Source organism: Melospiza melodia, chromosome 1 (assembly GCF_035770615.1).
Source record: "Melospiza melodia melodia isolate bMelMel2 chromosome 1, bMelMel2.pri, whole genome shotgun sequence".
Lineage (NCBI taxonomy): Eukaryota > Metazoa > Chordata > Aves > Passeriformes > Passerellidae > Melospiza > Melospiza melodia.
Window position 1 is genome coordinate 132,266,845 of NC_086194.1, and position 16,376 is coordinate 132,283,220.

The following is a 16,376-nucleotide window of genomic DNA, read 5'->3' on the forward strand; positions in this document are numbered from 1 at the left end:
TTTATGCATAATATTATTACTTTGAGTTGCTGATTGTTTTTCATTCAATTTTTACTGAAGTTACTTAATAACTGTCACTTTTCATTCTTCTAACTCTTTATTCATTGTCAGCTCTGGATGATCTGCCAGCCCACATGAGAAGGCAGGTTACATTCAAAAGAATTTTCTTTGGTTTAGGGACATGTGCAAAATTGGCACTAATTGCAGCGCAACTTTATACTTTAACTGCTTCTTATTAGCGACTTAGCAGATGTCTGATGGTACTCAGATGTTCAGAGCTCGTTCTGGGAGCCCACTGGACTCAGTGAGATGTGGGCACTTCTGTGAGACCAAGCTCCTGCATTCCCAGGTCCTGCCTTTGGAAAGGTGTGGAGAGGCGATGGTCAGGGGCTGCTGCCATTTGATGGCCCAGCACGGAACATTTGCTGCTCATACCCATGCCTAGGGCTGTGCAGGAGCCACAGCAATGCCCACATCTCCCTAGCACTAAAAGATCATGAAAAAATCCGTGATCCCCTGACTCTGACTCCCTGTTTGACACATCTGGGAAGGAGATGATTCCTATGCAGGGCAGAGGAAGCAGTGATGGAACAGGCTAAACATGAGAGGTAAGGAGAATGTAGGGGCTTTGCAAAGTGAAGATTGGCTTTCTGTAGCCTCCCCTTGGTTTGGCAAAAGGCTCTGTTTTATAGGATAAGTAAAATAAAGATAAACTTCCAGGAAGATATTCTGATCCAGATCGTGTGGCATTATCAGTCATTCCTAAGCAGGTGGAGGGACAAACAGCTTGAAGAACACCCTCCTTTGACCTTGTCCTGCTAGACAGCACCCTTGTGTTTGCATTTATTGAGGGGTGCTCTAGCAACAAAATAAGGCACCTCTCTGAGGTATTTTCTGAAGTGGATTCTCCAAGCCAGGGCTGAAGTCAAAGGATTTGTGTGTTCAAATGTGCAGCTCTATGTCTATTTGTGTGAAAAAAGGTGTGAATATCAGCATGTACCTCCATTGCTTTTTCAAGTTTACAGAGTGAAGGTTACTAAAAATATTGGAAACATGTGAATTTGAGCTGGTATTCATGTGATTCCTGTTTTCTGTGTCTTCTTTTGAAAAAAAAAAATAAATTTGATTGTATAACTAAAAGATATAAAAGGTCTTTTATTCCTTCTTAGGAAGGGCTGCCTGTGACCTTTATCCTCGCAGCTACTTAGTGCATGCACTGGACAGTAGAAGGAAAAGGTACACAGACAAGAGATGGGAATATTTGATACGCAGGTAAAAGATAGAGGTGACAGATATAACAGAAGCCAACTGTTGCATAACTTTTGTCTTGCAGCGATGTGGGGACAACAAAAGAAGGAGGACCATGAATGAGCACTTATTTATGTTTTTGTACCCAAAATGATGAGTGCATCAGAAGAAGAAAAAAAATGTTGCTTTGAATGGCATTCTTGAAGTATTGGAAAGGTAATGAAGAGGAACAAGGTGACCAAACTGCCAGACATGTTAAAGCAGCACCATTATGCACTTGTTAATTATTATTTTTTTAAAAATCTCTAGTCTGGTTAGGCTGAGGCACCCTTATGCTGCAGTCTGCAATTCTTGCTGTCTCTGGAAAACAGAGTCCCACACTCCACAACCTGCAAGGTTCCTGAGGACTTTGGATGTATTTAAAATGAATGAAAACTTTTGGGAAAAAGCAACAGAGAATGCAAGCATCTTATTTGTTTCTTTTCTACTGCTTTGGCTGTTCCCACAAATTTTATGCATCCTGTCAGCCTCCCATGAGAAACTGAATGGTATTTCCACCTCTCCTCAGTACTGATGCAGCCCATCTGCAGCACCACTTCCAGTTTTGTGCTCACCAGTACAAGGCTGACACCAGAATACCAGAGTCCAGGGAAGGATGACAGAGGGGATTAAGGATTGGAGCACCTCTCGTATTGGAATCACTGAGGCAGCTTGAAAAGAAAAAAGCTCAAGTAGGATCTTATTAATGTGTATAAATTCCTCATGTGAGGGAGTGAAGAATACAGTCAGATTCTTAATGCTGCCCAGTGACAGGACAAGAGGCAGTGCACACCATCTGTAGTGCAGAAAATTCCATTTAAATGAAAGAAAAACCCCTTTGGTACTGTAAGTGTGACTGAACACTGGCACAGGTTGCCCGGAGAGGTCATGGAGTCTCCATTCTTTGAGATATCAAAGCCCCATCTGAACACAGTCCTGGGTAATCTGTTCTCCTGACCCTGCTTTGAACAGGGGCCTGGGGCTAGTCAATATGCAAAGGTGATTTCCCACCTCAATCATTCCATGATCCGTGATTCACTTGAAAAATCTGTTTTTATTTCTTGCAGTTATTTTATTTCCTGCAATTATACAATATATTCAGGTTGGAGTACACTTCTCACCTTCTACTCCTCACATTTCTGTGAACCAGAGTTATAATTCTCATAATCAAACTTTTAGAACACCTACTTTAAAGAGACAAAACTCAGCACTTGGGATGGCTAGTAAAACTTTATTTCCAAAACAGCAATACTCATAACTGAAAATGTCTTATTCAAAAATAAAAATAAGTTTTCAAATTAAATATTGATTTATTTTGTGACAAGGGAAATCAGCTGTAGCAGAAGACATCAGAATTAAATTACCAGGTTTCCCATTGTTTTCTTTTTAATTGAAATTATGGAATCTTTACGGTGTTTCATTTTTATATGACTTTATGGGGCTAACAGTAATAGGCCCTGAGTTTGCTCAATGACAACAGGAACCATAATAATCCAAATAATAGAGAGAAATACAGAAGAAAGATTTCATGGTGCCTTAATCTGAGAGGCACTTCTTTTAACCCTTTGGTGAGTGTATAACATGGTTTTCCTAACTCTGCATTACATGGTAAGATAATTGCAGTGCTTTGAGCCTAAAAGTGTACTTTGTTCTTCTTCACTTCATGCACATCTCCCTTCATTCTGCAGACTCTGAAGTGAAAAGCATGCCCAAACAGAAGCAAGGGAAGAAAGACATGGAAAGCAAAGTGAATCAATTATTGCCTTCAGCCTTGAGAAATTAAATATATTTAACTTATAACTTCACAAATGCTGAGGTGGTTTCACTTTTCTCTGAACACTGAAAGAACATTGAAAACAGGTTGATAGAACATCATAAAGGAAGGACCTGGAGCACATATTGTTCAAAAAGTAAAAAAAAGTGACAAATTTCAGAAAAGAGGCAGTCCAGATATTCTGAGTACAGGGACCATGTTTTCCTAAGAAAGATTTTAAAAATTTAAAAGATTATTTTAGAAAAGAAAATTTAAAAGATATGGAATAAGAGATGTGTTGTGAAAAATGTTGCAATGGCCAAAGAGATTCAATTTGCAGATTGACCTTGCAGGGAACTTCTGCATTGTGTATTGAGAAAGTCATAGGAGTCATCAACCAGTAGCTCAGAACAGAATTCAATTTACATTGATAAATAACTTGTGCAGGTGCAGAAGGGCATTTCTAAGGTAATGAGGTAAAACTATTAATGGAATATGTTTTAGAGAAAGTCTTGACAGGCAATAGAAAGCAGTCACACAGGAAAAGCAGAGAAATTTAGCTGCTTGGGAAGTTTATGCTGCAACTGGACAGAGAGCTGGGATCTGTGATAGAGTGTTTGTTTCAATTACAAAGATGAGCCAAAAGAGCTTCTAGCCTTTCCCATCTTTGTGTTTTATGAGTACAGGTGTTACAGGCATGCAAAGTAGCATATCTTAATTGTCATCTCCAAATCAGACCAGTTCCACTTGTGTTTGGTTTAGCATACTGTATTTTGATGAAGTTTTCATCTGATTTCCCTTGAGGACTGCAGTAGCATTTCCACTCACTCAAGAAGTCAGGCTCTTGTACTGTTTAATTTACTTTGGGTGTAGAGAATTTAAAGTGTGAATTAAAACAATTGAAACATCTTTGTGGCACAGCACAGGAGAGCAAACCTAGAACAGTACAAATAGGTGTTGACTGCCAGGGCTTTACTCATACTCCAGTAAACTTTGCTCTGGGAAGAAGGAGCTGCACAAAGAACTGCTGGAGCCTACAAACTTCAAAGCGAATGACATGGAAGTGCAAATCAATAGAGAAACCACATGAAACTTTTCAAGGGCATTTGATGCCTTCATGTGTTCATTTTGAAATGTTACCTCACAAATTCCCACTAACCCTATCTTTCTTGAACTTACCAGCTATTTCCTGAAAAAAAACCCTAGCAGCTCCTAGGGAATCATTATTTTAATGCTTGGAGAATATGAAAGCTTCACTTGAGCTTCATTTTTCAGTATCATGCTTTCTGTGGAGAAAAGGTGCAAAACTTCCCCCTATTGCCTGCATTATTCCAGTGCAGTTCTGCTGAATCCCTCCTCCAGAACTGGGCTGGAGGAGACAGAAAGCATATATGATCTATTGCATTATTTTGCTGAAGCATACATTTTTTTCAAGAAATGTTCACCTTGCCTTTTCACATCAGTAACATTCTTGGTAAATTGTTGGAATTTAATTTTTGCTATTACTTGTTCTGGTTGGTACCCTAGAGTAGACATGGGGGGTCTTCAGGTCTTCAGGATGTCAGCTGGTGCTTGTCTGTTCTCTAGCTTTGTACTTTGCTAAAAGTTGAAAATGGGGTTGTTTCACACCAGTCAGTAATGATGAGATGCGATTTGTTGAAGGTGTAATACTTTCATGCAGTTCAGATCTTGGAGTACTTAGTCAAATCACCTGAAGGAAAAAGATTTCTACTTCTTATTACGGAATAATTTCTTTCCTGTGATATATTAGCTGATATGCACTTGTGATGCATTCTCTTGACAGTTCTGATATGTAATACATTTTAATAAAATCTCTTTAATCATCTTGAAATTGCCAAATAAAGTATATTATACTGTGACTTGACTTCTACTTTAAAAGAGCATCATGCAAAGAGTGTTGATCTCCTGTAAGGCTCCACTGACTTAAAAGAATTTTGGATCAGGCCTGCATTCCCTGATGTGAAAGTCTCAGGGAAAATACTACAAGGCCTCTCTAATAGCACCCTTTCCTCTGTTAAAATGCAAGAAAAATGCATTGCTCTTAAATGTTTTTGATAAAATATATTTCACAATGTTGTCAAGTGTTGTAAGTAGGAGAAAAGTAAGTGTTTTAGAGCATTGATTAGAGAAATGCACTGTAAGGTTTAAAGTATTTTAAAATGCAATGTATATATTCCTTTCTAATGTTTAGAACTTGTGGAGTCAGTCTTCACATCTGCAATTCACTTTAATCTTCATTTGGTCATGTAGAGACATTCACATTTTTCTGTGTTCCAAAGTGTGTACACAGTTGTTTAATCAGAACAAACAACAGAAATCTTACTTAAAAATGTTTATTGTAAAAAAGTGGCTAGAAAACAACATCAATTTCACTTCACACTTTCTTCAAGTTATCTATAGATGCTGCTATGGGCAACAATTTGCTTTCATTCATAACACATTCAATCATATAAAAATAAAAATATTTACATTATGTCGACATATTTTACAAAATCATCAATAAAAAAGGCACTTGGAGGGGTAATGCTGAAAATATTGCATTTCCTTTGTGCATTAAAAAAAATAATTGTAAAACTCCCATGGATCCCCTCTCTTGCACTTATTCCCGTTTCATAAAACAAAAATGAAGTTTAGAGGAACTATTCCATATTAAAGTATGGTCAAGCATGCACCAGGAATGTTTGAAGCTACAGTATTACCTTTTGTTAATTTATTTATTTTTAAGGCACATGCAGTTAATTTGTGGCTTTAAATTTTTTCGTACATTCTCTTATACTTTCTTCCCTCTTTTAGTTATGCAGTTTTAAAGCATTTCAGGTCATTAATGAAGGCCTTGGCTCCTAATAAAATAAAAAAACACAGCAATGAATAATATTAAACATTTACTAAGTAAACTTGGAATACTTTTTAAGGCACCTGAGATAAATGGTGTCTAGCAAAATTCACTTGGGTAGTATTTTCATTAAAATTTCCACTTAAAATACTGTTTCTTTGGTTGAAATGGCTTGGCAGGAATGTAATGTTAACTTTGAAGCCTTTTCTAAGCAAGAAAAGACGACCTACATTTGGCTTCATCTATAAAGAAAGCTGATAATGCTTCTTCCTTTAGATCTACTTGAAATGTCATGCGTGGCGTCTTTCCCCCTGTTTCAGAATTCACACTTAAGAATGCAAATATATGGCAGAACAGAAACTACTTAAAGCTCATTTCTACTGACATTCTAAGTTCTTCCACTTGTTTATTTGTTTGCTTGTTTGGTGGTGTGTTGGTTTGTTGGTTTGGTTTCTTTGTTTTTTGGTTTGCTTTTTTATTTTTGGCTGAAAGGTAGATGAGAAAACGCCTTTGGATTTCCACTTATCATTTAGAACAGAAGTTGAGAAAGGCATCAAGTCCAGGTAAACATTGACTGCATGACTCAGTGTGCTACACAGCAGCCAGATTCCTCATGCTTGTGCAGAAGAGACATTCTGGAGAAAGTTTTGGAGCAATTTTTGCACTGGTATTTCTTCACATCTGAGTGGGTCTGCAGATGAGCCCTCAGATTGGATCTGTCTGCAAAAGCCCTGTTGCAGTGAGGACAGGAAAATGGCTTCTCTCCTACAAAGGAAACATCAAGAGAAAATAGGATAAATCTTAAAAAAAAAGGTACATGTTTGGGACAGGTAAAACCTGCTTTTATCCTAAGAAAAAAAGAACAAACAGAAATGACTTGTTATAAGAAAAAAAAAAAGTCTAGTAATAAGTTAATCAGGCCACAGATACAGCAGCTTTCAGCACTGCTGGCTCTTTTGCAGAATCCCAGTCTATTGAGAATATGTTGTAAAGTGCAGTCTGAAAACAAGCTGCTGAATCTGCATCTACAGGTGCATGCAATACCTTTAGACTGGGCTCAATCCAAAATTTTCAAACATTTTCGTAGAACATTTTCTGCTTAGACTCTGTAAATTACTGGGGGGAAAGGGCTTTGTCTGAAAAGCAGCAAACAGCTGTAGAGACATTACATTGTACCCAGTGTTGTACTCAAAACCCATTTTTGCCTCAATAGAAAAAACCCAACCACGTTACTGATGATGGGTTTCTAATTCTTAAGGACTTGAGTTAGTGCATGCAAAACCTGCCAGCTGCTTAAGGAGTCAGAAGGCAGCCCCTCATGCATTGCCTGGTTTTGCTGCCTGATTTCAGAGTCAGCTGGAGCCTTCTCAAAGTTAGCAATTTCCTGAAAGTTAACATAAAATCCTTAAAGCAAAAGCTTCAGCTAGTGGAATTTGTCTAAAACATCCTAAAATTATCAAGGAAGCAACGCTGATTTATGCCAGTATCTGGCCTGCAGTTATGGCACCACGCTAAACCCCCCCTCCCCACTCCCACCTTCCCCCTCTCCCTGCAAGAGGGAGAATTTAGCCTTTCAATGATTCATTTCAAATTCTGTGGTTGCATTTCAAGATTAGTTGAGAAACTATGCTGGTTTTTCCACCTGTGGAGAAAAATAGCAAAAAAAAAGCATCCCGATGTTACAGCAACAAGAAACTGCAAATGTAACGCTTGCTCTTACCAGTGTGAGTTCTAATGTGTCCTTGAAGTAGCCAGGGTCTAGAGAAAGCCTTGCCGCAGATCTTGCAGACACAAGGTAGCGTGTGGGTCCTGATGTGCATCTTAAGCGCTCCCAGGCTGACATACTCCTTGTCACAGTACTTGCAGCTGAAGGATTTCCTAGACTGGGCATCACAGTGCAGCTGCTTGTGTTTGGCCAACCCAGAGAAAGTCGAATAGGTCTTGTTGCACAAACTGCACTGGAACTTTTCAGCTTCGATTGCATGAGGGTCTGAAAGCTTTGACTGGATTCTCTCCTCTTCATCGCTGATGGGGCTTTCTGAGCCGCTGTGATCTTTGGAGGAGGTGTCAGAAGGTGGAGGTGGGCTGACTCTTCCCAAAGATGAGGGGTATCCAGAGAGCGGAGAGAGGTCATTGGGTAGTGGAGACGGTAGCAGCCCGGTTGTAGTCCACACAGTGATGGGGTTGTAAGCTACTGAGCTCAGGATCTCTGGCTGTGGGATGATAGGGACTGGGTAGCTTTCGTACAGGTATGGGGATATAATCACTGGAGAGAGAAGAACATTTTAAGGTAAGAGAACCAAAGTGTATTTCAAAAAGCAGGAAAATTAAGACTCTGAGGATTAAAAGCTGCACAAACGAAACACTCAGTAAGGTAATCTGAATATAAGGGGGATTCAGGAAATACTGTTTCATACATATGTTCTGATGGGTAGAGACAGAGCCCTTGAACAGGCAAGCTGCAGCCGGAGAGTCCCTCCAAGGCAGCATGCTGCTTCTAAATCTGTGCAGCCTGACACAATGAAGCAGTGAAACTTCCTGAAGGATTTGAATAAAAGTTTCAATTCCACCACCAACAGATAAAGAACAGGAAAACTCCAAATGCGTTCTAAGTAACTTGAGTTCAAGTGGACGAGCAAACTTTCACGATTCATTCTGGTCAGCACTGACATATTTCTCAAAACTCCCTCCTTGTAAGCGGGAGAAAATAGAGCCAGCAATGAACTAACCCGTGCCCTGCAGCCTGCAGAGCAATCCCACCCTCCCCAGCACTGCCACGCCACGACCGCAGCCTCAGAAGCGACGCGGTGGCACCCGATTTCCTCCTGTTACCTGTGTGAGTGTCCAGCTCGCTGTAGTTCGGCTTCTTGGATGAATTGAAATGCTTCTTGACCAGGAAGGAGCGTGGCATTTTGGATGCGGCTTTGTGCTTCTCGCAGACTCGGTGTGCTGCCGGGGGCTCTGGCGGTCCGGGGGCGCAGCGCAGGCACTCGCGGGGTCACTGCGGGCGCATCGGTCCCGATCCCGCTCCCGGTCCCGTCCCTACGGCGCTGCCGGCCCCGCGCAGCCCATCCACTCCCGCCCGTGCAGCGGCACTGCCGAGGCGCCTTGAAAAGTGCTGTAAATACCCACGAGTCAGGTGCAGGGGGGAAGGGTTTTCCGCTCCTCCAATCGCTTCGGGATGTTCTCAAGCACTTTTCCAAAGAGGCTGTTTTTCTGGGAGGGCTCTGGCGCTGCTGGCTCAGGGATCCAATCCCACTCGGAGGGCTTGGTTCAGGTTTCAGCTCCTCCCGCTGGAGGCAGCTGTGAACGGGGGAGAGAGCTCTAGCAGAGCGCGTTGTCCTGCTCCGAAGTGGGGGGATGTGGCTCTGTACAACGGCAGTCTACAAAATGTATTGCTCAAAATTCTTGAAAATAAAGGTCAGTTTACTGATTCAGCTGAAAGATATATATATATTTTTTCCTTTTTGACAGAGACCTGGATAAGTAATAGGCACCGAAACTTCTTTTCCTTCTTTCTCCCACCTTTTTTTGCCCCTTCTCCCCTTTCCCCCCTCTTTTCTTTTTCCTCTCCCTCTCCCCCCCATCATTTGCTTATTTTTTTATTCTTCTTTCTCTTTTTGTTTTTCTTTTAACGAATCTGGTTTCCAGATGTTTGATATGAGAATTACAGTGGGACAAACTGTTCACTAAGAGAAGAAGGAGTAAATACACACACACACACACACACACACACACACACATGACACTACAAGATACCAAGTTGGCCGGCAGACCTAATGGGAGGCTTTGAACTGAGTGTGTGCCTGCTCCATTCGGGAGCTGCCTTTGAATTGTGCTTAGGAGAGGCTGGAGACGAGCAGCCTGCCTCCCTGACCTGCACCCTTTCAGGAACAGGGACCAGACAGATACTGCAAGAGAGTTCAAGGAGATGGAGAAGCCTTGGGAGCATTATATTTCAGAGGAGGGTGATAGTCTTTATACAATATGCATACTGCTTCAGACTGCTCATATGAAGAATATTTTCTCTTTTGCTTTAAAAATCTGCAGAATGCAAAACCTCGACCTTTCCTTCCTTGGGAGTAGTTATGTCACTCTTTTGCCTATGCTCTTAGGACACAGCCAAGGAAATTTTCCTAATTATCCAAAGCGGTTAAAAGATGCATAGATAAGCAAACCCCCCAAAATTATAGACTGGGTAATCTAAATGTCTCTTAAATGCCCTTCTCCATTAGTATATTTTAGGACCTCTTGATTTCCTATGAAGGTATAATCTATGTTATGTATTTCATTTAAGATGAAAGTCTCTTAAATGTGCCACAGTGTGTTCTGGTTATCTAGATTGATTTAGAGGAGATATTTAGTCACAGATAGGTTTTTTAATTTCAAAATATTTGCATTTTGGAAATATGGACAGCTGAGCGCTGTTAAATTTCTAACACAAATTACACTCTGATTGACTCTTGGTCTGCCCTGCCCACCCCTTCCCCCCCTGGCTGTGTGTTACCTCCACCTGCCTGGGCACATACCGGCATGCCGTGCTGGTGTGACGCTGGAGCTCTCTCTGCTCTTGGCAGGAGGCATGCAGGGTGTTTTACAGAGACCACCCCAGCCCGTTTCTGCAGCAGGTGTTGGAATAGATGTGAAGGAAAAGAAGAAAAAAAAAAAAAAAAAAAAGCCCAATGGGTGTGTTAAGACATGCAAGAGCAAAGTGCTTTGTCAAGCTGCGTGACTTCTTAATCTTGGGGAATACCAAAACAAGTGCAGGGAAAAGTTAGCCATTTTCAAGAACTGATTAAAAAGATTCATCTGTTCATCATCTGGCTCTTGTGTCTGTTAGTGAAAGGTGCCATATGAATTTCCAAGTGGCAGGGAACATACCCAGGCTGTGGGAGGAAAGGGAAAGTGGCAAAGAAAGGGACTTTGCAGGTTACTTGCTTTGCAGCTGGGGCAAAAGAAACAGAGGTTTTTCCAGAAGAGAGAGAAGTGCTTGCAGAGACAATTTGTTACTTTCCTCATCTCCACAGAAATGAAGAAATCCACAAAGCATTTTTTAAAGGTTTCATTTGTGGTCCTGCTTCCCTCTCTCAGCTTTGTTCCATTTGACAAGTCCCTGTCCCCTGCCAGCTCTGGGAAAGCATTGCATTTCAGGATGTGAGGCATTAGTCTGTATCTAAATAGTCTGTTACATGAGCTGTGATTCAGACCTTGAGCTGGTTTAAGTTTGTGTGTTGAAATGAATGGAGCCATGCAGATTTTCACTGGCTCGGGATCTGTTCTTTTGTGTGTTTGTTAAAAGTAAAGGCTCTGATTCACCAGTGAGGTTCTCCCTCTCGGGGCATTTTCACCGGCATAGCACCGGGGTGATGCAGTTTAAATTAATTGCACTTATATAAATCACAGGAGCGTAAGCAGTTAGCCCACTGGCTGAGCTGATTGAAGGATGTTAGGAATTGTATAGAAGGCATGTTATTACATGGTCCTGAAAGGATATTAGCAGCACATACTACCTGAGTGAGGTCTGCTGTCAAAAAAAGGGAGAGTCTGCGTGAGGAGTGGGTGAGTCAGAGCAAACAGGTGTTCTGGGTGTTTACGGCAAATGTGGATGAGAGGGCACTTGGAGACGTGTGGCATCCATCCCCATGCAGGAAAGGCAACACAAAGGTCGAGTGCAGAATACAGGAGGCTTCCCCTCCTTGGAGGAGCCAGCGAGGTGTGGAGGGTGGCGGGTGACTCTGATTGATGGTCGCGCTGCCTGCAGGCAAAGCCTTGCACCCACCTCCCAAAAATCAGGCCTACAGCTTCCCTCTCACATTTTACAAGTAGCTGGTCTTTTAGGGATTCTTTATGTTTTCACTTTGAAAGCTCACGTAAAGCTGTCTTGTTAATGCCACTGTGCTGCTAATTGCCACTCTGCAAAGTGTGTAGGAAATGATCCAAGCAATTCTGCTGCCTGAAACCTTGGCATGTGCTTTGCAGCAACTAAATGATTAGGACCAGAGCTTCACCCCTACATCAGAAATGGCTTTTTTTTTTTTTTTTTTTTAACAAACTGTGAGCTTCACTTTAGTCTCCCCACATTTCAGGCAGCTCCATCAAATCCCTTCCCCTGTCAGGCTTTCGGAGAAGGGCTGTAACTTTGTTACTTGGAAATGGAAGGGTGCCAAAAATATGTTCATTATCAGAGAGGGAAGAAGAGCCCAAACTAAGCCATCAATAGCTTAGATCTTATGACAGCATTAGTGTCCCTACCAAGCATCAATACAAAAGTGTGGATCAGAAAATGTTAAATATCTGGATAAACCACAGCAGAAATAAGAAAAACACTTTCAGAATATTAAATGAGTTATGTTGGATCACTCTTCCCATATTTCTCAGTCAGTGCTTTTAATCATTTTGACTGCCACGGGGTCCATGGAAGGCAGCACAGTGAGGTTTGGAAGAACCCCCAGGAGGCACTGAGCCCAGCAGAGCTCACCAAAAATAGCTCTGGAAGGTTTATTGATGCAGGTGACGACTTCATCCTGCAAGAGGTAGAAGCTCGAGTAACTCACACCTACAGAATAGCTCTTGTAATTCATAAGCCTCCTACATTTCAAAGGAAAGTGTGAAATGGTTAATATGGGAAAAAGAAAGGTGGGTTTTCAGTAGCCAGTTGAATGCAGAGCATATCAACTCAGCTTCAGTGTTACCCTATGCTTTCATATTTCCCTCTCAGTGCCAGCTGATATATCCTGGAAAGTAAAGACATGGTGTGACTTTCAGAAGCAGGAAAACTTTAGTAGCACTAGAAACTGAGGAGTACTTCAAATGTGATTGGATTGGATGCCAGAGGGAAATAAACCCAAAATTAACAGAGTAGAGGGAAAATAATTAGGCAAGGGTGTTCTCTTCCATCACCCCAGTGTATATGCCTTAATAAATTTTGAAACAAATGCTAAGAATGCCTTTTCTTTCACATTTTGATCTTCTTTCCAAATACTGATGTGAACTATCAGCAGAAATGGCAGCAAATTTAATGAAGGATTGTTACGAAGTCATGTCAAATTCCAGTCTTTTAGGCCCTATGTTCAATAAGGTCACAATAAATCCGTGCATTTTGGAAGATTTTCCACAGTTAAGTAAAAAATCTCCACATTTTGAATATTTTGCACCACTAAATACATTTCTTTTCTAAAATCAGTAACTTTGCTAGAGTTTAGGCATTTTTAAGAGATGGTGATTGAAGAGAAAAAGTCTGATTCAGTCTGAACTTTCTAATAAGTCAAGGCCCTTCAAAGTGTCTCTTAAAGATCCATGCCTGTCTATATTTTATGTATATCTATATGAAAATAACTTTCCTTAAATATAAACTTGAATTTTGTAATGGATGCAGATTGGTTCCTTTTGGATCAAGCAGTTCAAACAGTCCTGGCTTCTGTGTGCCACTCTCCTTCACACCTGTGTAACTTCACCGACTTAAGAGGGGTCATTTTGGAGTCAACTTAGCCAGCAATGAAGGAACCTGGTCACAGTTCAATTTTCCTACATTGTTTCTACATGAAGATATTTTAACAATGGGCCAAATTCCCCTGTCACTCCCATCTGTAATATCTCCACGGGCTGCAGCTGACCTGTTTCAGATTTACTCAAGCAGAGCTGAGATGTGATTCTGGTCTAATGAACACAACCCTGTTTTTGTGTGTGGTGCTATAACAAGCATTGGTTACCCAAAAGCGTGTCACATCCCAGGCCATCGCACTCTGGAAAGCAACTCCGACCTTCCCGTACGCCTCTGCCTTGTCCATGCGAGGAACAAAAGGATTGGGAGCGCTGCCCTGGGGATGCAGGGAGCGAAGCGAGGCTCGCACGGCGTTGTGTGGTCGGAAGGAGCCACCTGCTGGGCACCGGAGCGGCTGCCGGGACTGGGATGGAAGCTCCCGGTGCGGAGCCAGCGCCGGGCCGGCCGCCCCACCGTGCGGCCAGCCCGGGAAATGGGGATGCTGCCGCGCCGGGATGGAGATGGATGGATGGATGGATGGATGGATGGATGGATGGATGGATGGATGGATGGATGGATGGATGGATGGATGGATGGATGGATGGATGGATGGATGGATGGATGGATGGATGGATGGATGGATGGATGGATGGATGGATGGATGGATGGATCACCGCCCGCCTCAGTGATGGGGGCTCTGAGAAGACAAGGACAGGGCGCCAGCAGCTGCAACCGGATGGCTAAATCCCGTCCCCATTTTTTTTCTAGGGCCGTCCATGACATATGTACCTTTATATCGTTGTTGTTCACTGCTTACAGCAAAGTGAGACACGAAGGCATCATATGACACTGCCTGCTCTGGAAAATGCATGTGTCTGCGTGTGTGTGAGCACCCAACAGAGATCATAGAATGGTTTGTGTTGGAAGGCATCTTAAAAATCATCTAGTTCCAGCCCTCCTGTCATGAACACAATTACCTAGACCAGGTTGCTCAGATCCCCATCCAGCCTGCTCTTGAATACTCCCAGGGAGGGGGTATCCACAACCTCTTTAGGCAACTTCTTCTGGTTATATTAAAAATTTCTTCCTAATAGCGAATCTGAACCTACCTTCTTTTAGTTTGAGGCCATTTTCTCCCTTGTCCTATAGATATAAAACCCTCTAAAAATCCCACTCTTTATTGCAGTCTCCCTTTAGGCACTTCAAGGCTGCTCCAAGGTCTGCACAGGGCTCTGTGTAAACACTTATTTATCATGTGTTGTACACACCACATTACAGTCTACAGCATCCTCACCAGGGGAAGCAGAGTGGCAGACACTGATCTTTTCTCTGTGGTGACCTGTGACAGGCCCTGAGGGTTTGAATGGCCTGAAGTCACATCAGGGGAGGTTTAGGTTAGATATTATTAAAATGTTCTTCACTTGGAGGGTGGTTGGCCACTGGAATAGGTTCCCCAGGGAAGTGCTCTCTGCACTAAACCTGACAGAATTCCAGAAGTGTTTGGACAATGCCCTCAAGGACATTATATGATTTTTGGGGCTGTCCTCTTCAGCATAGTTAGTATTTGTGTTTCCATAGAAAGTCATCCTTTTGCTGTGTAAACAGAGGATGAGACCTGCTAGATTTGCTGCAGTGTCACTCTTCTGCTTCATCCTGAGGTTTAAGCACCTTCTGCAATCCCTGCTGCTTAAAACAGCAGTAGTGCTGCAAGGCTGGCTCACCACCTGTATTGCCTGGTCTTCATTCCCTCTCTAACTTCATCTATTGCTTATACACTGTATTGCAGGCAGATGCTGCACTTGGCTATTCTTATAACTTCTTACATTGACTTAAAGAACTTCATCTTTCTCAAGGACCATTTGGAAGTTGCCAGGGCCCCAGAGATTTCTGGCAGTGCAGCTCTCTCTTCTCCTGAGAAGCAGCTTCTTTGCGTTTAGACTAGTACTCTGCTCCTGGCTTTGTGGAGCTTGATAAAGACATCCTCTGCTATCTTCTTAGACAATAATTGTTGCCAGCTGCAGGCCTGGTGTCTGAAAGTCCTGTTTTGTCTTTATCTGTTATCGCTGTGCTAGCTTTGAGGGCAGGCTGATGTCTGGAGCCTTTTCTTTTGCTTTCCTTCAGCAGTACCTGGCAAAAGATGCAGTGCAGATTGCAAGGGACTGGGTGGCTCAGCATGCCATAACCTATTTTAGACATTGCAACCAGAGACGTTTTTAGTTCCAGACAAATCAAGCAGTATATCTTAAGGATTAACACACAGTGACTTCTTTGCAGGGCTGTGTTCCCTGATGGGAGGTTTCCCAAATATCCAAGGCATTTTTGAGGGCTTTCTGCCATCATAAAAAAATGCTAAAGACTGCAAAAATGAAAAAAACACAGGTGCCAACTCTGTTTTCCATGAGTTTGAGGGTGTCTGGGCTTTCTGTTCTTCCCACATCCTTCCTCAGCAGCTCCACCAGACCTGAGGGATGTCTGTAGTTTGAGTTTCTTACAGGTCTTGTGAGAGCCTTCATCTGATTACAGTATGGGCTGGAAGAATTGATCTCCTTACAGCACATCTCTGTTAGGCTGATAGAGAGGGCACCAAAGGACTTTCATCTTTTCCTTTCATGGTGTGGACAGTCAGACACAGCATTTCAGCTGAACTGCTGGTTGGCTTTACTAATGTTTTGTGGCAATGGTACTGCCTTTGCATCAACTATTGTACATTTCAAGTAATAGTAGCTTAGTTTGTTAGTTTGTTTAATTTCTGTGTAAACAACTGGCTTCAAAAGTGTTTTATAGCATATTATCACCTTGGCCACACTTCTTTCCCCTCATGTTTTGCTACCTCTTGGTTGTGGTGGGAGTAATCTGCAGCTGTCTCTGCACATTGCCTAGAACTGGATATATCATTGATCTCAAAGTTCAATTAAAACTGTGTTGGTATGGCCAAATAGTCAGCTGAATTTCTGATTATATGTCTCTCTGGTATACTTTTCCATGGTCCTGAATATTTCTTT

At 42.1% G+C, this 16,376-nt stretch overlaps 1 protein-coding gene across 1 annotated transcript; it reads right to left on the reverse strand.

Annotated features, from left to right (window-relative positions):
- Positions 1-5,378: 5,378 nt before the first annotated feature.
- On the reverse strand, positions 5,379-8,909 carry SNAI2 (snail family transcriptional repressor 2). Its single transcript, XM_063168549.1, has 3 exons — positions 8,727-8,909; positions 7,615-8,160; positions 5,379-6,659 (listed from the first exon to the last, which is right to left on the reverse strand). Exons 1-3 carry the CDS (start codon positions 8,803-8,805, stop codon positions 6,478-6,480), a joined length of 807 nt encoding a protein of 268 aa, XP_063024619.1. The 5' UTR covers positions 8,806-8,909; the 3' UTR covers positions 5,379-6,477.
- Between the last annotated feature and the right edge of the window lie 7,467 nt (positions 8,910-16,376).

What these genes read in the sequence shown, in the direction of transcription:
- SNAI2 (XM_063168549.1), bottom strand. Translation starts at nt 8,805, where the DNA reads ATGCCACGCTCCTTCCTGGTCAAGAAGCATTTCAATTCATCCAAGAAG. An exon ending in CGAGCTGGACACTCACACAG is followed by an intron (nt 8,161 to 8,726) that starts GTAACAGGAGGA and finishes TTCTCTCTCCAG; the next exon opens with TGATTATATCCCCATACCTG. An exon ending in ACACATTAGAACTCACACTG is followed by an intron (nt 6,660 to 7,614) that starts GTAAGAGCAAGC and finishes TTTCCTTTGTAG; the next exon opens with GAGAGAAGCCATTTTCCTGT.